This window comes from Nelumbo lutea, chromosome 3 (genome assembly GCF_056320005.1).
Source record: "Nelumbo lutea isolate HS-2025 chromosome 3, American lotus-T2T, whole genome shotgun sequence".
In the NCBI taxonomy this organism is placed as follows: domain Eukaryota; kingdom Viridiplantae; phylum Streptophyta; class Magnoliopsida; order Proteales; family Nelumbonaceae; genus Nelumbo; species Nelumbo lutea.
In genome coordinates, this window is record NC_142686.1 from 5,288,700 (window position 1) to 5,312,058 (window position 23,359).

The 23,359-nt window shown below is 38.7% G+C and overlaps 1 protein-coding gene across 4 annotated transcripts in view; it reads right to left on the reverse strand.

Moving 5' to 3' along the window:
* EMB2746 (RNA-metabolising metallo-beta-lactamase family protein) overlaps positions 1-23,359 on the reverse strand; it is a 32,580-nt gene that overhangs the window by 1,833 nt on the left and 7,388 nt on the right. For all 4 annotated transcript variants that reach the window (XM_088974933.1, XM_088974932.1, XM_088974935.1 and 1 more), the window contains exons 7-15: positions 12,441-12,623; positions 12,170-12,250; positions 11,562-11,627; positions 11,371-11,463; positions 7,266-7,391; positions 6,415-6,528; positions 1,257-1,352; positions 1,058-1,155; positions 506-963 (exon numbers count right to left, since the gene is read on the reverse strand). In XM_088974933.1, coding sequence (XP_088831059.1) covers positions 506-963; positions 1,058-1,155; positions 1,257-1,352; positions 6,415-6,528; positions 7,266-7,391; positions 11,371-11,463; positions 11,562-11,627; positions 12,170-12,250; positions 12,441-12,623 — 1,315 coding nt within the window. The remainder of the gene's footprint in view (positions 1-505; positions 964-1,057; positions 1,156-1,256; positions 1,353-6,414; positions 6,529-7,265; positions 7,392-11,370; positions 11,464-11,561; positions 11,628-12,169; positions 12,251-12,440; positions 12,624-23,359) is intronic.

Sequence of the window (23,359 nt, forward strand, 5' to 3'; positions counted from 1 at the left end):
AAAACAAAAACAATATCATTTTGCTTATAAGGCAGTTGTCTTTGTTTTGCAAGAAAAGCATAAATATTGGTATACACCCCCTAAGGTTACAAGTTTCTGGAAGTTAGATTAGTTTGGAGAAAATTTTGAGATTACCCATTTTTTGTAAACAAGTATACTCATAGCTACCGATGCATGTGAAATCCAAACTGCGGATCCTCATTGTAACAGGTTAGCAGGTGGCTTGAGAGGGCTCCACATGGTGGATCCTCTATCCGAATAGCATTAAGCAAATGCTGCCACATGGCAGAAAAACCATATTCCATACATCTTGTTGGATAAGAGCAAAAAAAAAAAGAATTTCATCCAGCGGATGTTACATAGGATAGAGAACTGACATGGACCAGGCATTGAACATGTGAACAATAAAGATAATGAGATGGCATATAGATGTCGATGATCTTTCAATAAAACACTTCTCTTGCAAATGGATAAAAAGGGTGCAAAGGTTTCACAAATAGACAACCTGCAATTTCATGTTGCACAGAAATATCTTTCTCCAAGTGAGTATTGCCACTGCCTGCTTCCTCCAGCTTCCTGCTTGACCTCCTCTTTCTGGGATGCTCATCAACTATTTTATTTAACCCCAATAGCCCAAAGCCAACATGGGACTTGCTAGATGATCTTACATTAATCTCATCAGATAGAACTCCAATTGTGCTCTCTACAGCAATTACAATGACTTCAGGCCTTTTACTACTGTATTTTCTTACCATCTTCCTTAATACCTCAGACACTGTTCTTTCCATGTGAGCTAGGGGGCAGTTTACAGGACAGCTAGATAATGCAGCATGGGCAGCTTTATATAGTGCATCTAAAAGTTTTCCTTTGTCAAGCCATAAGCAACGCGTTGTGATTCTTATTTTCCCCTTGATTTTTCTTTCAAGTAGGCCATCCACATTTTGTGGGCGTAAAACTTCCATGCTGCAGTTAATGAAGAGATTCAGCAAAAAGGACTGCTAGATAGCATGCCTACTTAAGAAAATGTGCTGTCTGTCAAACTATTAAAGCTGCATACCTGACAACTATAATACCATCCAATGCTATTCTTAACCTCTCATCAATGCAGAGTTCTGTGGATGTTCCAAATGCTTTATCACCATCATTATACATCAACTGCAATTGAAATTGAAATTAACTAAAATATTCGTTATCTTATATTTTAATAGGCACTCAACATTATAGAGAAGTTTTTTTCTGAATCATCAAACACCCACCTGTAAATTTTCCTTTCCCAAGGAAATAAAACCATTCGATAGAACTCTTCTGTTCCTCAGGTGTGAAACCCCAAGCATTTCCCCATTCTTAATAACCTGTTATGAACCATACATTGTTCAACATGAAACCAAATACTTTATATCATTGAACAACAATATTTCTTTATGAATTCAATCCAAATCTCATATTATTAAATCATAATTGTAGTTCATATAGTCCAGTGCGCTTTATTGCAAATAATAGCACGAAGTACAAACATTTCTGTTCATAGCATTATAAATAATGGCTTACTATTCACAAGAAATTAAAATTAAGAGATTAGCAAGATCTTCAAAGTGACCCAACAACTATACCACTTGGAATTCAGCTAGAAACCAAAAAAAAAAAGTCAGCCCATAGGCAGTTTGCCCACAGTGAATTTGATCGGGACCCACTGGTAAAATGAGGTAAATGTTCCAGAAGGTTCCTCATGTTGAATGTATTTTGGAGCATACTTGTATTTTGATCATTTAGAGTAATCACTAATGCAATATTTTACTTATTCTCAAAAAAATGTTGAATGTATTTTGGTGTTCAGACAACCTCAAAAGTTGGAGTTACTAGGCCAGCTGCAGGCAGAGCAATGGCTCTGACCTGAAAAACAAGGTTTTACCCAGAATCCAAGTCTAACCTCCAAGGAAAGTTCTTTTGAACTTAAAAGCATATCAGGCACAACATTCTTTCTCAAATTTGTGTCATTTGAGAGACAAGAATTTCCTGTCACAAATTCACTTTCTTTGACATTCAAGCCTAGTAACATTTTTTATTTTGTACAATCTTAAATGTAAATATTGTAATTAGATTTTTACATGATTCTATCAGAGATTTTAAAGCCAAACCAGACCCTAATTTCCGGAGCTGCAAATCCACAGTTCAACCATCTGAGTGAAGTAGTTCAAACCCTGATGAAATATAACATCATCAATACTTAAAACGCAGCCCAATAAAGGCTTATTCAACTGTTTCAGGTCCAGCTAACAAATACCATTCTGACATTCCATTCTATCAAGGGTTATATGTCCAATTAAATTGAACCCTCGTATCTGATTACATTTGAAATAACAACAAAGAAAAGACATGTTAGGGGGGAAAAGGGGATTGCACTTGGACAGGATGTGGTTCAAGGGCTTCCTAGGGGAAATCAAGATTGGGCAAATTAAATCCAAGTCCAAACAAGATAAATTGTTTTAGGATCCTCCTAACAATTGCTGAAATGTGGAGTTTTTACAAAAAATAATAATAATAACTAATAAATAAATAAAAACTTTATTACCTACTATAGGAGCAGGATAAGAGAGACATAGGATTTATCTTCTTCCTAAAAGACTTAGTTTATATTCTAAAACCATCGGCCCTTATAATGCCACCTGAGATTGGGCAAATTAAATCCAAGTCCAAACAAGATAAATTGCGTTTGGATCCTCCTAGCAATTGCTGTAATGTGCAGTTTTTACAAAAAATAAAATATAAAAGCTTTATTATCCACTAGAAAAGCAGGATAAGAGAGCCATAGGAGATAATCTTCTTCCTAAAAGACTGTTGATATTCTGAAATCATCAGCTCTTATAATGGCACCCTTTCCTATACTACATTTTACTTTAATTGCAAATCATATCTTAATATGTGCAATGGCCATATCAATTTCTCCAGTCAACATGTCATCCTCGTGGAAAAGCCAAGCTAGCTATCATAGCCTCCGCTATCTTATGTTGACCTCTGAAGAACTTCAGTCACAGCATAAGGTTTTCAGTCCCAGCATAAACATCCCATGGAAATTGTGTTTATTCATATAGTTTCTTCAAGCTCCAAAAGAAAGTCACATCTTAACTATATTAGGTCAGCTATACAAACCCCAGTTTTCCATTCCATTCTGTTGTGAACCATCAAATCATTTCCCATCACCTCAATCAATGTTCTTTTCAGCCTATCCCTAGCTCTTCTAGAATCACTAACTTGCATCCACTTCTCAGATGCTCAAAGACAACATAGTAAAATTATGGAAAATGTCAGAATATTAAGAAAACTATAAGAATGCGTAAAAGCCCACTGTGGTTGACAGTGTACCACCCTCTATACACCCAAAACAGCATGCCACCTAAACACACAAGCTTTTTCTTTTGAAGGACCTGCACTCATTAAGTGTAAAAAAACCAATCCATCAGAAACTGCTTGCATTGACACACACTCAAGAGAATATATGCCTATTCTCTAAAGATACATCTTTTTATTGTACTTTCTTGTTTTCGTCAAGTTTTGGAGAGAACCTTCCTTTTATTTAACTTGTTCATAGAATGACTACTTTTATGTTCTTTGAATTATTTTGGAGCCTCAATCAATTTGATTTATACTTCCAGTAAAGTTCTGCATTTCTTATGTGGTGAATGATATTAGCATAATCAAGCAAACTAGATATTCTTCTTTGGGGATTCAGCAAATGCAATTGGATGGTGCCAACAAGCAGGTCGCAGGGATCAGAGAATCCTTTAAGAGCAGAAATTTTGAAATCTTTGACAGAAATTTAGCAGAAATTTTTAAAATCTTCTCCTTTTGACCCTCAGTCCAGCTACACTCTTCTCCCAAATCCCAAGACCTCCCATAACTTTTATCTGGCTTGGACCTTTAGTGGGCCTGTTACAGAAAATGACGATTCTGAAGCAGGAATCAGGGCCCTCCTTGTAGGCCTCAGATCTGCTAAAGCTATACAAGCTGCTCCCTTGCCGGTTGAGGGTGACTCAAGGAATGTGGTAAGCTGGGCAGGTAAACCAAGAACTGGGACTTTGAGACTTGCCCACTTCCTTGTAGAAATTTCAGAGCTGGCTACTCATCTTGGTTGCTATCTCAGAGGGATCCCAAGAGAACTGAACCATAAGGCTGATTATTTAGCTAAATCAAGATTGAATAGGAACTTTTTTCTATAGTGCAAATGGACTACAGGCCTGTTCGTTTGCTCTGACGTCTGATGTCTGAAAGTGCAACAATTACGGTGCCGTTTGGCGCATTTTTTTGCATGGTCTTTCGGCTGTTTACAAGCCGGGAAGACCGAAAATCGGTTTATTTCCGTTTGGCATTAGGAAGATCTAGCCGCCAAAAGACGCGGCGCTGAAAAGATGCGCGAAGCCCATTTTGGGCTGATTTCAGGAAGATCCAAATGAAGCTTCTCGCGTCTTTCATGTTTTAATCTTGCATGGAAAGACCCGAAATGACGCACGGAAAGACGCGCATCTGCCAAACGGTCTTCGGGCTGCCCAGATCTTATGTCAAAAGCTCAATGCGTTATTGACTGTCAGAGCTACGAGAAGATATTCTCAAAAAGACTTGCCAAACAGGCCCTACATTAAGAGGTCTTTTTATGAATGAATAGTGTTTTATTAAATAGAGATAAAAATAGTACAAGCACGAAGCACCCTAAGAGGAGGCACAAGGTGTTACCTCCCCTTAAGGGTGGTTCCAAACCCAACTCTTTTCAGATTACAGTTACAAAGTAGCCAAAAACAGAGAATCCCTTGAAGCCCATTGTTTAGCTAGAGAATCTGCCAAAGCATTTGCCAATCTACACCCATTGAAATCTAACTAACATGATTCTTGTAAGCCATTTGACTTTTTTTGGTGATATCCCGGTATCCCTATATCCCCAAACAACAGTTTCTGAGTCGAACATCCATCCCATACATTAAGAGGTATATTGGTATTGGTGAACTTTTCTTTCTTCTGAACTCTGAATGCAAAGAATGTTGTTCTGAATTCTGAAAATTGTCAAATATCCATTTTAACCCCATATATGAGAATTTTTGTTTGTGTTTTGGGGGTATCATTGGAAAACAAAAAGTTGTAAGATTCCTCTTTAAGAAATAAGAGGAAATGAACACCTAATTTCCTCTTAAAGTTGTAAGATTCCTCTTAAGAGATGAGAGTTAAGAGGAAACGAACAGGCCCTACCTGATTGTTGATGGGGCTTTTGTGTTCTTTTGTTGCTTAGTTTGCAAAAAAAAAAAAAAAAGGAATCCTTTAAGAGCATGACCATCTGGATTATGGACTCCTGAAGAGTTGAGCTCTCATGAGAACAAGTTGATTTGAGAGATTGGAAGGGCCTTTTTATATGGCCATAAGCTAGTAGCTTATTACCAGAACAGTTGATTGGAGAAGCTGCTTAGTAATTTATGGCGCAGCTTCACATATACTCCTTTCTTTTCAATATATAATACAATACCTGGCAAACTTCTGCATTTTTTTATGTTTTTTTTTCTCTTTTTCTAGGTCTTCTGCACTAATATATGGTCAAAGTACACACAATGCAGCAAATTGACTGAAATATAACATATTCCAAAAAGAAAGGGTTCATTCTTAAGTCCACCTGTGGAAATATACGGTAGAAATCTTTGAGTTTCTGTGGTAAATGCAAATGCATGCAATTGAAATGCTGCAATGTGGAAGCTTATACCTCAATTGATCTTTAAAATTAAATCTTTAACTTTCTAATAGTCTTTCTTTTCCAATTTATGGCTTCCTGCTTTGCCTCTAATAAGAAGAGAATTCCCATTATGTGTAGACATGAATCACTTTTGAACTTTTGGAAATTACTTGCCAATAAATCCCTGTAACTTCTTAGTGGCACATGAATGAAAAGCATTCCCTTTGTCCTCTCTAGATGTAAAACTTATAACCAAAAAAAACAAAAAAAAACTGAGCCAATACTTATTATGCATTAGACAACTATGGAATTCTATTAAGATAAAACAAAGCTCTAATCCAGTCTTAATCTCCATCAAAATAAATATAAATATATATATATATATATATATATATATATATATATATCTTGAACATTCTCATTACTAAACTCAAACAATTTAAATAATCACTTTCTGTCTTAGTCTCCTAGGAGATAATACATACAGCATATTCTCATCTTTTTCACTTTCTATTTCATTCCCCCTCCAGTTTATTTAAGATGCATCTATACAAGGAACAATATGAACTATAAAGTTTGAGAGCTCTGGAGAAAGTTTTTCTTCTGAAGTGTTTTTGCATCAAGACTAGGTCTTTCCAGAAAGTCCTCGTCTAGATAATCCAAAAGTATGAACACATAAGAGCAATAATAACAAACAGAAAGCAACTCACAGCAGTGTGCCGGATGCCAGTTGATTTCCCAAGTAATTCATGCTCTTTCAGGAACAGGAGTTCTCCATGGATGGGTAGAAAATGTTGCGGCTTCACAATCTTAAGCACTTCCTCCTTCAAAAATAGAAATTGGCTTCAGAAATGTTTGCATCACAAAGAAATAGCAAGAATTAAATAGAAGAGAAAACTCAAGTTGAATGAGATACCAAATCCACAGATCAACAATGTAAGCCAAAAAGGTCAATTACCAATTAAATGACTAGAAATTGTTTTATAAGCAACTAAAAATGTTGAAGATGGGATGGGAAGAATTCACCACAATAGGCTTGCAATGACTTATAGGCTTCATTTGTTTGCAGTGCAAATCCAAACTGGGTGATACGTACCTGATTTGCTCCATTTTGTACCCAGTTCAGTTTTGCATGCATTTGTTTGCCATTATGATTTACACACCTACCCGATACAAAATCTGCACTGTTTCATTTGCACTCGTGGGCAGTGCAAATTTTGCATCTTAAAACCTGATGTAAATTTTGTACTTCTTTCATTTTCTCCCATATATTGGGGACCTCTTGCACTCTCATGCATTTGCACTCTATCCCATGAAGTGGGGAACACTTGCACTCCCATGCATTTTACACCCATTTTCAACTCAAACAAATAAAGCAAACTAAAACCTGGAGCAAAGGTGATCCATCGAAACAAAGAAGCAAAAGCAAGCCAGAATTTGCACCAGCACAAATTAAATTTGCACTGTGAACAAACAGAACCATAAGAATGCGAAAAAAATTTCTCCTATTTTTTCTTTTTTTTAATTGGTCAGGTTCTGCATAAATTTCCACAAAACTTACCAGTTCTCCGCGATACCCATGACCAGATGTGTGCAGCCCCTCATTTTTCCCCATTACAATTGTAGAACCAAGTTCAGCTATCCGGTTCATCATTTTCATTACCCGAATCTCATTCCCAGGAATTACCTAAAATATAAAAACAAACAAATGACAACAGTAGTATATAAATACAATAATTCCATAAGAAAATAAACCCACATAAAATGAGGGAACGCAATTAATAATTCTTGCCTATTACAGGGGCAAATAAGTTAAATTGATAAACTAAAATGATAGTAAAGGGAAAGAGAACAAAACCAATTTTAAGGTTGGAATTGAAAGTAGTAATGTTGGAGAAAGCTCAATCCAAAATGAACGTGTTACGATCCATTTGTCCCATGTTGGTAGTATGGGATGCTAATGTGAGGTATCCCACATAGGTAGTATGGGATGCTGTTGTGGGGTATATATGTGTTTGGGTTCCCTCCCTCTAACAGCTAGCTTTTAGGGGTGAGTTCTCCTAAGGCACATAACAAATGGTATTAGAGCCTACACTATGCCTCCCAGTTGCAATCGTGCAGCGCAAGTGGTGACGTCGGTATTGCAGTGTTCGGCCAGGACTAGGTGGACTAGTGCAAAGCCAGCCTGCGTAGGCGCCAGGACTGCGGAGCATGGTGGAATGTTACGATCCATTTGTCCCATGTTGGTAGTATGGGATGCTAATGTGAGGTATCCCACATTGGTAGAATGGGATGCTGTTGTGAGGTATATATATATGTGTTTAGGTTCCCTCCCTCTAATAGCTAGCTTTTAGGGTGAGTTCTCTTAAGGCACGTAACAGAACGACTTCTAGCTTGAATCCTAAACTGTTAATTAATTTATAGGACTGCGGAGCGTGGTGGAATGTTACGACCCATTTGTCCCATGTTGGTAGTATGGGATGCTAATGTGAGATATCCCACATTGGTAGAATGGGATGCTGTTGTGAGGTATATATATGTGTTTAGGTTCCCTCCCTCTAATAGCTAGCTTTTAGGGTGAGTTCTCCTAAGGCACATAATAGAACGACTTCTAGCTTGAGTTCTAAACTGTTAATTAATTTATAGGATAGACAATCAGATAATACCATTTAACAGGTTCCCCTCAATAGTTGTAATAGATAGCTTTCTCACTAATCCCAAATGAATGCATTGAAATACAAGCTACAATTAATTTTACAAGGTTCCACTTTCACCCAAGGATCAAAATATTGTGGGATTGCAAGGGCTGATGCTAACAATTTGATAAGAGGTTGGAGGATTGGTAGGGAGGAGGCAGTGGTCTCACACTTGCAATTTGCGGATGGCATCATCTTGTTTTGTGATGGGGAGGAAGGGGTATTACGGAACTTAAAGAGACTAGTGCTTCAATTTGAAAGGAAGTCCAATCTTAAAGTGAACTGGGGAAAAAGTTGTGTGGCAAGGCTCAATTTAGGGGGAGAGGAGGTGGATTCCCTAGCTAGGATTTTGGGGTGCGAAGTGGGGGACTGGCCTTGACAATATTTGGGGCTACCACTAGGAGGAATCACTTAGTGAAATGGGAGGTGGTTTCTAGGAGTAGGGATGATGGAGGCCTTGGGTTAGGAAATATAAGATTAAGAAACACAGCTCTACTAGGGAAATGGATTTGGAAACTACCGATGGAACAGGACAGACTTTGGTCTAGAGTGGTTGTTAGTATTCATGGATTGGCAGATAACGACCAGGATGCAAGACTCGACCCTGGGCTTCTCGGTGTTCTCCTTGGAAAGCTATTCAAAGTATTTTGCCTCTTATGCTCCCTTATTTCAAACATGATGTCTGCGCTGGAAATAAAGTCTTGTTTTGGGAAGATGTTTGGGTTAGTGAAAACTCCCTTAGAGATATGATTTCCTTCTGTTCAACCAAAGGTTCATGGAAGGATTATGTGGAGAGCCACTAGAGCTGTTGTATTGTGGTCAATGTGAGAGAAAAGAAACAATAGGATCTTCAGAGGTAGTTGTAGAACCAAGGAAGAGGTTATGGAAGGAGTAACTACTAAAGTTATCCATTGGTTGAAATCCTCTGATCTTTTTAAGGATTTCTCAACTAAAGACATTTATAGAAGTTGGGGTATTGTGGCAACTACTACTACTTCCAAAGCTATGATACAGGATGTTTGGTCCCCACCGGCACAACAAAGGGTAAAACTGAACTTTGATGGAAGCTCTATAGGTAATCCAGGCCCTTCTGGTATAGGAGGTGTTTTCAGAGATAATGAAGGCAAGATAGTGGCTCTGTATTCAGGTCCAGTAGGAGTTGGAGATTCCTTAAGAGCAGAAATCTTGGCACTACATCAAGGTGTAAAACTAGCTAAACAATTGGGGCTACAGCAGATTGAGATAGAGGGGGACTCCAAATTGGTAATTGGGTGGATGTAATCATGGCAGTTGGGAATTTGGCAGTATAGACAGCTGATAAGGGAAATACTTAGAATAACAAGGGAGTTGGGTGTTTGTTTCAAGTGGGTAAAGAGACCAGCAAAGTGGTTTTGCTAACGCCCTAGCAAAACAAGGGACTGTAAGGAAGAGACTACTGGGCAGTGCTGTAATATTTGATGTTTATTGGATCAACCTTTTCTAATAAGGATTGACTTCTGTATTTCAGTTTTAATTTATCTCTAATGAAAGTAATTGTTTCTGATAAAAAAAATATGGTATGGGACTTGACAATGTGGGCCTCGGCTCATTTGTGTTCTGTCTTCCTATTTCTTATTGGGCTATACTTCTGTTATTAAGTGTTAATGGGCTTGGGCTTCCTTATTTTATGTTACTTCATCCCTTACTGATGGGTGGGGGGTAAAGTTGTAATCTTATGTGTTTTAATGTTGCCCTAATATAAATATCAGTTTGATGGGCTGGATAGAGTTAAGCCGCCCTACTCTAAATTTCTTCTTCTTGAATCAGAATACAAACACAAAATATAGTTGGAGTATCATTCCAAATCGGTGACCATGGAGACTCATGGATACACCAAGACAAGGGACTTTGGGGTTTTTCAAATGTTGGGTAATGGAAGACATCCCTCTCACACTGTTAAAATAAAAAATAAAATAAAACAAGACAGAATGAAGCATGAGTATCAATCTGTATTGATACACCAATACCCAATTTTGGGTATCAGTCTATCGATATCAAGGTTCAAAGTATCGACACGTATCGTTCCGAGAGCTCCCCGATATGCCCCTACAGAGGGTGTATCGGGGTTCTGACCGATTCAGGGGGTGGAGGAGCCTTAAACCAGCCCCCGTGAACCGGTTTTGAAAAAAAAAATAAAAAAAAGTAAAAAAAAGAGTATCAATATCGCCAATATGCCCCTACCGGCGTATCGGGCGTATCAATATTTTGAACCTTGATCGATATTTTGATCCCTGCCTTAAGCCCTTAACCTAGATAATCTCCTAAATGGAACCAATTAAGTGGTGGATATTATATGCTCTGTTACATAAACTAATCAGCAGTTAAGGGCTCAGGCTAATAGTCTTCATTTTTGCACGAGCTTCTTGCAACATTAATTATCAAAAGAAAGGGATAAAAGGCATCAACTGTTGCAATAACAAAGGTAAGGACAACATGTTTAGAGTTGACAAAAGTTAGCCTCCAGACCCAAAAAAGCATCTCCTGACTTTCTCTAGGATTCCTGGGTCAGCAACACTAGCTAACAGTAGGGAATCTAGATGGTCTGTGTTCTGTGTTCCATCCATTCCAACACCATCATTTGTTGTTTTCGTTTTGTTAGTGTTTCATTATGTAAATAAGGTTCAGATTAATAAAACAGAAACTTAGAACGAATCTAAGAACAGAGATGAGAGCTTGAGATATCGCAGGTGGGAGAGAAGAAATCTACTATCCTGTTTGGTGGAGATTTAAAATCTATCCCACCTAGCAGGCCTGTGGTACTTATAGATTGCTAACAATAAGTACAGTTACTTAAATTATAGAATAGGACAAACAAGAGTGTCATTTCAACAAGAGAAAAGACTAAATTGCCCATAGATCCAAACAAGAGAGTCAAAAGAGACCAAGAAAAACTACAGCTTTGAGTTTTGCCATACTAGAAAGAACTTTTACCTTAGCTGAATATAAAATCACATCCTCCTTGTTCAATTTGAGGGAATGACTACTTCCATATGATGCAAGGTTCAGGGCAGCACGAGGTTCTGCCTGACACAATACACAGTCATATGCCGGATGGATGCTACAGTAGGATATTTTTAATGATATGAATAATTATTGTGATCTGAGTTCATGTATTATCTTACCTGTGAGCCTGTAGTAACAATTAGCAAATCTTTCGGAGCATACGCATCAATATCTTCCACCTTCACCTGTGTAAGAAATGATACATGAGGTAGAGGAAGGGAGAATTATAAGACATGTTTTTTTTTTTTTTTGCATAATGTCATATGATTACAATAATGGCCTACCAAACACTGGAATGATCAATTAAATCCAAATAAAATCTATTAAATCAGTGCATTCAACTGCCCTCACTGACCCCCCAAGGATAAAGGTGCAACTGAAACTTGCAATCTGAGAAGTGGAAAAAAAATTAAGAAAAGAAGGGAAGAGAAAAAAGAGGAGAGTGGAAGAAAAAATGATTTGGAAAAGAGAGAATTAGCTCATGTCAGCCCATTCATCCCCCTTATTATTTCCTTCATACAAAAAACAATGAAAGTACAATAACATCCATGTCCATTACATGCTTATTTCTCTACAAAAAGCAGTGCTATCTAATCAAATTGCATACACACAGAAACTTGTTCTTATTACTTCTATTAAGAATCCCTCTTTTGCTAATAAAAGAATAGATGAATAATCTCCAAGTCGCCTAAAACCAAGATGATAATCAATTAAGTACTGTTCTTACCAGAGTTGATGGATCAATTGGTGCTTTTCCATCCTTCCAGGCAGCATCCAAGTATGTCCTTAAAGACATGCCGACAAATACCTGTTACACAATTCAAGTATGGTAAAACTTCCATAGAGCATAGACACTCTTTTTCTTCACAATTCCAAAGGTGCATGCTAACGTCAATAAGGAAAAAAAAAGAATATGAAGAAAGAAACAAAAGATTCATTAGAATATCAATAAAAAAGATACATTAGAAAATGAATTAAGAGAACCGATGAACAATTACCAACTTCCGGCCAGTTAAATCAGCTGCAGCTTTTACACTACCAAGACGATGTATGTTAGATGCAAACTGTGTAGTAATAACTCTTCCTTTAGCAGCTGAAATATGTCTTAATAATGCATCTGCTACAACTGCCTCACTAATGGTCCTTCCAGGTGATAGCACATTTGTTGAGTCGCTCATCATCTGAAGACAAAAGCTAAAAAGAATTAATGGATTTCAGGCATTCTATTAGCCTTAGCAAAAACTATGAGGTTAGTCATAGATTATGAATTGCAGAACAAGGCACACAATTCAAACTCCAAAGTAATATTTTAAATATTACCTTTAAGCTAGACCTCTACCTGATCCATGACCAAAATTTTCTTTTTCCCAGATTACAATTTGCTTAAAGCCAAAAGGAAAGTCCAAACAAACTAAAATTGACATCTCCAACTCCTTTTCCTCTTTCCTATTTACCCTCTACTACTACTCTATCATCTATTTTATTTCTCCCTCTTCTTAATTCTGCTCCTACTTCATTATTTCCTATTTTATCAGAGTTGTGTATATGTTCCATTAAGTAGATTTTGGTCCTGTAATCAGAAGGACATCTAAAATTTTAAAGTTTTTCTTGGAACCTACAACCAAGAAAACCATGATCCAAGGTGCAAACCTAAGAGAATAGATCATGAAGTGGTGTGCGAGAATAGAACAGAAGAAAAAACGGGTCATTGGAGTGCTTTACTTTATCAAGAGTGTTTTTATTTTACATTTGAGGATTATAATAAAAAGAAAATTTGAAGATTTTTTATCTTCTTCCTGGTTTGAGCCAGCATCTTGTTCACCTTTATGGCTTTGCTTGCTTATGCACTTTGATCAGGCCCCATTAATGGAGCAGGTGCATGTAAGACGGGCTGTAGTGAGTATGCATGGTATCACCTTTTTTCATCATTCTGCAGCATCTCTTTTAGGGAGTTCTAGATCCAGGAATTTTCTGCTGAGTTAATGGTGGCTTTGCTTGTATATCTATTTTTTCATGTTTCAATGTGAAGTTATCCTTGCATATATATATATAAAAAAGAAAAAAAAAACAATGCTTTCAACCACCCTTCTATTGAAAAGAAAATGAAGGAAGAAAGAAAAGACAAAATTTGATTAGAAATAATTTAGGAGAAAAAAATTGTAACCTAAATTGATTATTCAAATGGTCTTTGATTGTTAAGTTCCTTTTTTATCAATAACAAGAATTTACTAAAAACCAAATAATAAGAGATATGAAGAAAGGGGCACAGACAAAGAAAGGAAAAGAAAAACAAAACCCATGAAAACATCAACTGGCCCTGTGCTAAACCAATCAAAAGCCCTGGACTCCAATCCCATCAAAGACCAAAAGGAGAAACTAGAAAGCACCACCATCGACAAGAATGCTAACAACAAAATGAACTCACACAAATTACTCAGAGTAATAATATCTCCCACCAAGACAAAAATAATAATAATAATAATAACTACCCTAATGACATTGACCCCCCCCCCCAAGTTACTTGGAAACAGCTATGTTCACCAATGCCTTCCCTGCCAGTTTACCACAACCTTGATTTTTTTTTATGAATAATAACAAGTTTATTGATTCATAAGCAAATTAGAGTGAGTTCATACATCATCCCAATGAGAGGCACAAGCTGCAGCCCCTCCTTGAAACTTACAAATAAACTAGGAAAGAAAAACAAGAATCACAACTGAGCCCAAAATAATTCTTCCCTATTTACCCCTTGCTTAGCTAACACATCTGACAAGGTATTTGCTGATCTCCCCACCCACTGTACAGTGACCAACATATTCCTTGTCAACCAACTAAATTTCTTCATTTCATTCTTGTATCGCCACATAGCCTCTTCAGAATTTTTCAACCAACCCACCACCACTTTGGAATCCCCCTCAATTATTAGGTGTTGTACCCCCAGCTGGTTTGCAAATTGGACCCCTTGTATAGCAGCTAAAAGTTCTGCCCTGATGGAATTCCCAATTCCTAAGGGACCTGAGTAGAGCAACAAAATCTCTCCCTTCTCATTTCTCAAAGCACCTCCCACTCCGGATAATCCTGGATTACTCATGTTGCTTCCATCAAAGTTCAACATTATTGAGCCTCCGGGTGGAGGAGACCAGCTTGTAATTGATTTGTCCTTTAAAGATGAACACCTTGCTACTGTTGACCAATTTCTCCAAATGTCATTAAAGGAGAATTGATGAGAGATTTCCAAGGTCTTCAGCCAATGTATTGCCCTGTTTAACACACAGTCTTTCAAACCTTGGTTGTTCCTTTTCTTGAAAAATTCTGAGATTCCTTTCTTCCCAAAGAGTCCAAGTCAAGGCAGCCCGAGCACATCTCCACATAATTCTCCCTATTCTTGTAGGCCAATAAAAGGTAGAATGGTTGAAGAGCATGTAAACTTCTGCTGGTAGACTCCAACTACCCCCAAACAACGAAAGTAGCCAAGCCCAAAGGTCCGCAGAAAAGGGACAGGATACTAATAGATGGTAACAATCCTCATCGTGAGCTCTACAGAGGATACACCAATTAGGAAAAATACAGAAAAAAGGTCTTCTCTTTTGTAGGTTGTCTAAAGTGTTTACTTTCCCATGGAAAACTTCCCAACAAAAAGCCATAATTTTTGGGGGAACTGGCCTACACCAAATTTCTTTTGACGGAAAGGTTTGGTGAGTAGAAAGTTGAGAGATGGACTTGAAGAAAGAAGCACAAGTGAAGGTTCCATTGGGTCTAGGAGTCCAAACCCTCTTATCTGGCTTGGAGGGATCCAAACAAACCTGATTAAAACAACCAAGCAAAATAGAAAGAGACTCAATTTCAGCATCCCTAAGTTCTCTACGAAACCCAAAATCCCAAGGAGGATCTAAGGGAGTTCCCAAAGGTGAGACAAATTTTGAGACCACCTCTTTTTTGTACAAAGAAATAGAAAAAAGCGAAGGGAACAAATCATTTAACGGTGAGTCTCCTACCCAAATATCCTCCCAAAAAAGGATAGAGTTTCCAGAACAAACTTCATACCTGATAAAATTGAGGAATTGAGAAAGGGTGTTGTGAATAGCCTTCCAAGGTGCTACTAGGTTAGCTTGCCTCGATACACCAGCATCCCATCCATTCTCTGACCTCCCATAAATGCTTCCCACCACCTCATGCCACAATCTCTCTCTTTCCAAAGGCCATCTCCACAACCATTTCCCTAACAGAGCTTGATTCTTTCTAGTTACCCTCCCAATTCCTAAGCCCCCCTCTTCTTTACTTATGCACACAATTTCCCAATTAACCAAGTGATCCTTTTTTTCTTGTCCTGGCTCCCATAAGAAGTCTCTCATCAACTTCTCCAGTTTCCTAGCTTCCCTAACCGGTATCCTAAAGATAGACAAATAATAGATAGGTAAGTTAGCCAAGGTAGCTCTTATTAGGGTAATTCTCCCTCCTAAAGAGATATAGTTCCTCTTCCATGAGACTAATCTCTTCTCAAACTTTTCTAACACTGGGGTCCAAAATCTACTCTCCCTAGGATTTGCCCCTAAAGGAAGCCCTAAATATGACATAGGCCAAGCAGAGGTGGAACACTCAAGACACTCCGCAATAGCCTCGACCTCCCCTACCTCCAAATTTATACCTGCTATGCAACTCTTTTCCAGATTTATTCTCAAATTAGAGACACTTTCAAATCCTTTTATTAGCTCCTTTAGGTTTGCTACTTTTTCACTAAGACCTCCTTCACAAAAAATCATTAGGTCGTCTGCAAACTGAAGGTGGGTGACGGGGACTTGGTGTCTCACTATTCTCCAACCCCTAATGGCATCTTCGTTGTCAGCCTTAGTAATGATCCAACTAATCACATCAGCTACTAAGGTAAAGAGGAAGGGTGAAAGTGGATCCCCTTGTCTGACACCCCTGCAAACTAGAAAAAAAGTCCCTCACCGTACCATTTACCAGAATAGAGTAGTGACGAGTACTGATACACCCAAAGATCCAACTACACCACTTGTCCCCAAATCCACCATTTCGCATAACCTCTAATAGAAACTCCCAATCCACCAAATCATAGGCCTTTTCAAGATCCAATTTACAAATGAATCCTTTCTTACCACAACCTTGATTTCCACTACCATCAATGACTCTGGCCACAGTTAATTCAGACTGCTTCCCCAAACCAACCAAGATGGGACTCCTTTTTAGTAAAACAGTTCTTGACTAATATTATTCTCAAAAAAAGAACAAATGACAAGAGTAATACCGTTACCAAAAAAATAAAAAGGAGCAAATGATAATAGCCTTTTTTATCAGTAAATATGTATTTTGTTAAAATTCAGATTGTAAGCAGTTTATACAACTTGACGATGGGACTGTTGATCCCCTTTAATCACTCTATTCACCCCTCATTACAGTGTAGCCCAAAATAATTGTTGTCTCAATGCCCCCTGTTTTGCTAATCCATCAGCTAACCCATTTGCACTTCTTCAGACCCATTTAAATTCAGCCTCAACCTCCTTTGCAATCTTCTCCACTTCCCTAATCACATTTTTAAACGTCCATGGGGTGTGGCTGCTATTTGTTGCCCATGAAATTACTACTTTTGAGTCCCCTTCAACTTCAACATGTCTGCATCCTAGTTGTTTAACTAGCTTTAACCCTTGTAGTAATGCCAATAGTTCATCCTTCAGCAAGTTTCCGTTGCCAATCGGTCCTAAGAACATACCCAATATCCTCCTGTCAAAGTTTCTTAATACTCCTTCTATTCCTAAGATGTCTGGATTTCCACAGGAGCACCCATCAAAATTCAGCTTTATTTTATTGCCTTCTGGTGGTTTCCACTCCAGCCTTACTTTATCTCTTACTCTCAAAGACTGTGATACTTCGGACCATGTTCTTAGAATGTTAGCGTCTGAAAAGACTTGAAAGCAATCCAAGGGTTTTACCCAATGGGCTATTTTCACCTTGATACTATCAATCACTTCCTTTTTTCCAAGAAAATTCTGTTGTTCCTCTCTTCCCATGTTACCCAGCAAATGATAATAGCCTTCTACTTCTAACAATGAGAGAGAAGTAATTAGAATGGGAAAAGGTTGCCAAATTAGGAGAAATAAAAAGTTTTTTTCTAAACGAACCCACATATTTATGCCATAAGGGATCAAGTGGCCTATTTGAACATCTCATCTGTTTGCTGGAACACAGTAGCCAAAGAAGAAGAAGAAGAAGAGAGGAAGTCTTGAGAAAGGCGGCATACACACTTCAGCCGGCCCTACAATCTTATATATATCATTATAAAATAATGTTACATGAATGGACTAGAATGCCCCTGATTAGTGATGGGACACCTTGACAAATAAAACAAATAAAACATTAAACAAGTTTAGGCCCAATAACTAAGAACTTAAGACACAAATATGACTAACATATACACTAAAAACAGCCGAACCAACACTCCCCCTCAAGCTAAGCATGGATGTCAGTCATGTTTAGCTTGCCAAGTAAGTCTGAGAACTTCGTTGAAGCTAGTCCTTTAGTTAACACATCTGCAATCTGCATCTAGGAAGGAGTATAAGGAATGCAGAGTTCTCCTTAAACGATTCTTTCTCTAATGAAGTGTCGGTCAATCTCAATATGCTTCGTCCTATCATGTTGCACTGGGTTATTTGCAATGTTGATGGCAGCCTTGTTGTCACAGTACAGCCTGAGTGGACACTCAACCTTTACCCCAAGCTCAACAAGAAGGGTTCTAAGCCACCGTAGTTCAGCAACACCATGAGCCATAGCTCGATATTCAGCCTCTGCACTTGATCTAGCAACCACATTCTGCTTTTTACTTCACCATGTAACCAGATTTCCTCCAACAAACGTGCAATACCCAGAAGTAGACTTCATGTCGCCAACAGAGCCAGCCCAATCTGCATCAGTATACGCTTCAATTTCAATTTTATTGTATTTTTTGAATAGAATTCCTTTTCCTGGGCAAGTCTTCAAGTACCGAAGAATTCTTTCCACTGCTCTCATATGAGGAATCTTTGGAGAGTGCATGAATTGGCTGACAACATGTACAGCATACGCAATATCTGGTCGAGTGAGAGACAGATATATCAACTTCCCTACTAGTTTTTGGTATCTTTCTTTATCAAGGTAGTCATCTCCAACTGATTCCTATAGACCATGGTTCTGTTCTATTGGAGTATCTGCTGGTATACACCCCATCATACCTATCTCCCCTAGAAGGTCAAGGACATACTTCCGTTGACATATATAGATGCCCTGTTGTGACCTAGCAACTTCAATTCCAATGAAGTATCTCAGATGGCCCAAGTCTTTGATCTCAATCTCAGAAGCCAAGAACTCCTTTAATCTTTTTATCTCTTCCAGATCATCCCCTATAATCACCATATCATCCACATAGACGATGGGTACCGTAAGTCGGCTATTCTGTTTCATTATGAACAAAGTATGATCTACACCACTTTGAGTGTATCCCACTCTCTTCATGGCCCCACAAAGTCTCTCAAACCAAGCCCGAGGAAACTACTTAAGGCCATATAATGCTTTCCTCAGTTTACATACTTTCCCATCAAAGCCATAACCTGGTGGAGGATCCATGAATACCTCTTCACATAGATCACCATTTAGAAAAGTGTTCTTCACATCCAACTGATGTAGCTCCCATGAGAAATTTGCAGCTAATGACAATAAGACTCGGATTGTGTTGAGCTTCGCGGCTGGAGCAAAGGTCTCTTTGTAGTCAATCCCTTCCTTTTGAATAAACCCCTTTGCCACAAGTCTGGCCTTGTATCTTTCAATGGACCCGTCCTCCCTATGCTTTACAGTGAACACCCACTTGCATCCCTCAGTGCTCTTCCCTTCTGGTAGATCCACTAATTCCCAAGTCCTTGCTTTCATTAAGGCTTTCATTTCTTCATTCATAGCCTCTTTTCATCTTGGATCAAACACTGTCTGTGAGTACCTAGTAGGAACATGCACGGAGGAGAGAGCAGACACAAAGGAATAATAACGAGGAGATAAACGTGAGTAAGAAACATATTCAGCAATGGGGTGTCGGATAGTACAAGAACGAGTAGACTTACGAAGAGCAATAGGGAGATCTGAATCAGAAGTATGAGTGATAGGATTACCTAGAGCTGATGAGGCAGATTGATCTAAGTCCGATTGATTGCTGCCATGAGTTAGAGGGTCTTTTCTCCTTCTGTTGTAGGTGATTCTTATATCTTTTTGTTGCTTACTAGTGTCCTCAGTTACATCTGTAGCATCAAGAGTGGTAATAGGTGCAATGGGAGTCTCACTAGGTTCACCTGGGATGCTACAACTAGGAGGATCAGGAGGAGAAGATGGAAGGCCCGAGGCAAAAAGAGGCACAATAAAGGAGGGGAAAGAAGAATCATCTTCCATCCCACTAGTCTCCCCCTGAAGAGGATTCTGGGAAGAATGAAAATAGGAGTGAGACTCAAAAAAATACAACATCTTTTGTGATGTATTTCTTCTTGGTGACGGGATCATAACACTTGTAACCTTTCTGTGTAGGAGAGTACCCAAGAAAGATTCATTTCGTAGCCTTAGGATCCAACTTGGTCTTCTTTGGATCATTTACATGTATAAAACATACACAACCAAAGACTCTAGGTGGAAGAGGAAAATCTGGAAGATTAGGACAAAGGACAGAGAAAGGAGATTTCATACCCAACACCTTGGATGGCATTCGATTTATCAGATATGATCGATAAGGACTGCTTGAGACCAGTAGTGCTTGGGAACCTTGTGCTGAAATAATAAAGCTCAAGCGGTCTCCAATAAGTGTCTATTTTTGCGCTCAGCAACCCCATTCTGTTGAGGGGTACTAGCACAAGATGACTGATGTAGCATGCCAGCATCTTCCATGAACAGGTTCAAAGATCTTTCAAAATATTCAGCAGCATTGTCGGAACGGAATTGCTTAATCTTCTTGTCAAATTGAGTTTCAATCATTTTACAAAATGCCGTGGTTATCCATGGCACTTCATCACGTCCTTTTAACAAGTAGATCCATATGCATCGTGAGTAGTGATTAATAAAACTGATAAAGTAACGAAAGCCATCCACAGAAACAAGGGGTGAAGGGCCCCAATAACCACGGCACTTCATCACGTCCTTTTAACAAGTAGATCCATGTGCATCGTGAGTAGTGATTAATAAAACTGATAAAGTAACGAAAGCCATCCACAGAAACAAGGGGTGAAAGGCCCCAAACATCAGAATGGACCAAATCAAAAGGAGATTGAATTTCATTACTAGAAATTGGATAAAGAGTTCTACATTGTTTTGACAACTGACACACTTCACAAACTAAACTTTGACTTGAAATACCCTTGAATAATTCAGAAAACAGCCCTTGCAATGATGAAAAAGGTTAATGACCTAGCCTAGCATGCCACAAGTGTAACCTAGCTATTGACTCATCATTATTCTAACTACCGATAGCAGATGATTGTAAGGTCGAACTTATGTCTGCATCAAAATAGTAGAGACCTCCACACTCATGACCACTCCCAATCGTTCTCTTCGTCAATCTGTCCTAAAAGACACAATGAGTAGGAAAGAAAGTTACGCTACAGTTTAAATTCCTGGTAAGCTTCGAAACAGATAAGAGATTGGAAGTAAGATTTGGAACATGTAGAACAGATTTAAGAGAGAGGTTCTTGTTTAGGTCACCCCCCCCCCTTTCCCAGAGATGTGGAGAGGGAACCGTCAGCAACTCTCATTTTATCTTGGCCAAACATCAACTGGTAAGAATAAAATAAAGAGGACATGTGTGTCATGTGGTCAGTTGCACCGGAATCAATAATCCAAGAAGTAGAGTCTACAAAACTAGTTGTGCTATAAGCAGAGACAATACTTGATCTAGCAAGAGAGGTGGAAGCAAGGGAATTAGTCCTTAGACAGGTTAGGGCTCGACTATAGACCTCTACCTCATCGGCAGTGAAACCCAAGGACTCGGATGTGGAGGAATTAGCAGTCTGTCCCATGGGAGAAGATGCAACTGTAGATGTGTTCTTCGAGCTATCACCACTGACTAGTAACATGGTTCCCAATTGCTGCTTGATTCTTCTGGGGCATCTTGTCTTTCCTTAACGCAGCTGGTTTCAGACGAGGATAAAGAACTCAACAAGTCTCTTTTGCATGCCTTTCACTACCACAATGAGAGCACTTAAGATGCCTCTTGTCTGAAATGCTTGCTCCGCTTTTGGTTTGAAGAAATCAGGACTGAATGCTCAACAGGCTGTTCAGTTGGCTGTATTTGAGTGTCAACTTGCATCTCTTCCCTCCTAACCTCTTCATTCCTTACTAGATAATAGACATGGTGTAAATCTAGCATTTCATCCCTTCCCAGAATTTGAGACCTTATGCTCTCATACATTGGGTCTAAACCAGCCAAGAACTTAAAGGCTCTACCCTCTTCAATTTGTTTGTCATGCCTCTCCTTGTCTTTTGCATTCTCCCAATCAAGAATAAGATGATGATCAAGTTCTTCCCATAGTCCTTCTAGGGTTGCAAAATACGTTGCAACTGTCATATCTCCTTGTCTCAATGCAACAATGTCTTGGTTCAGCCTATAAATCCTGGCATTGTTCTTTCTATGTCCATAAGTTTTAGAGACTTTCTCCCAAATCTTAGCAGCAGTAGAAAAGTGTTGAACAGTCTTGGCCACTCTTGGAGTCATCGAAGCAAGCAGCCAGGACATAACAGTAGCATTTTCCTTACGCCATGCTGCATACTCCGCACTATCCACTACAGGTTCCTTCTTCTGTCTATCTAAATAACCCGTAAGTTCCTGGAAGTAATGAAGAGCATGGCTGAAACAGACCATTCTCTGAAGTTATATTCATCCAACAATACATTGATGATATGCAAACTGTGCAGATTTGGATTTTCCAGATTAAGAGACCTCCCACCAGTTCTATTATCCCTAGAAGACACTTCTCCCGATATTGAAGACATTTCCTTCCTCTTACAGTGATCACAATTGAAAACTCAGTACAAAGAACACTATTTCAGACTTACCGAAGCTGTTGCAGGTCTAAGAAACCCTTGTAACAGGTCTGAAACCAAGAACAATCTGCTTCTATACTGTGTTGAACTCTTCTAGACTAGGCTGGGCTTTGATTTATGCTGTCGTAGACTGAGATCACCCTTACAATCTGTACTAGGACTGTCGAAGTCAGTCCTTCCACCTAGATCTGTTCCACACAGATCTCTCTTAGCAGCCGAATGGCTACTACCTGTTGCAAGGTGTCTGGTAGGGCATCGGTTTCTGGAACAAACTCCCCTTGGGCCCTACAACCAAGGGAAACCCTAGATACAGACCTTGTTGTGTTCTACAGTCAACCATAGGGTTTCTTCACAGCGACCAAAATAAGAGAGAGAGAGAGAGGAAAAAAAGGAATAGAGAAGAACAGAAAAGGTGGCAGTTGTAACCAGACAGACGGAGTAGTGCTCAGATACCATGTTTAGAAGAAGAAGAAGAAGAAGAAGAAGAAGAAGAGAAGTCTTGAGAAAGGCAGCATACACACTTCAGTCGGCCCTACAATCTTATATAGATGATTATAAAATAATTTTAAATGAATGGACTAGAATGCCCCTAACTAATGATGGGACACCTAGACAAATAAAACAAATAAAACATTAAACAAGTTTAGGCCCAATAACTAAGAACTTAAGACACAAATATGACTAACATATACACTAAAAACAGCCGAACCAACATCATCAAATAGGGGACCAACTTGATTTCACATGTTCAATCTCGAAGTCCATATCAGAAGTATGCTTGACCTTGTATTGGTAGTTTTCATAATTAATACTAGCCATTTAAAGTTTTTGAACACAAAGCATAGTCTTTGGGGTCAAAATT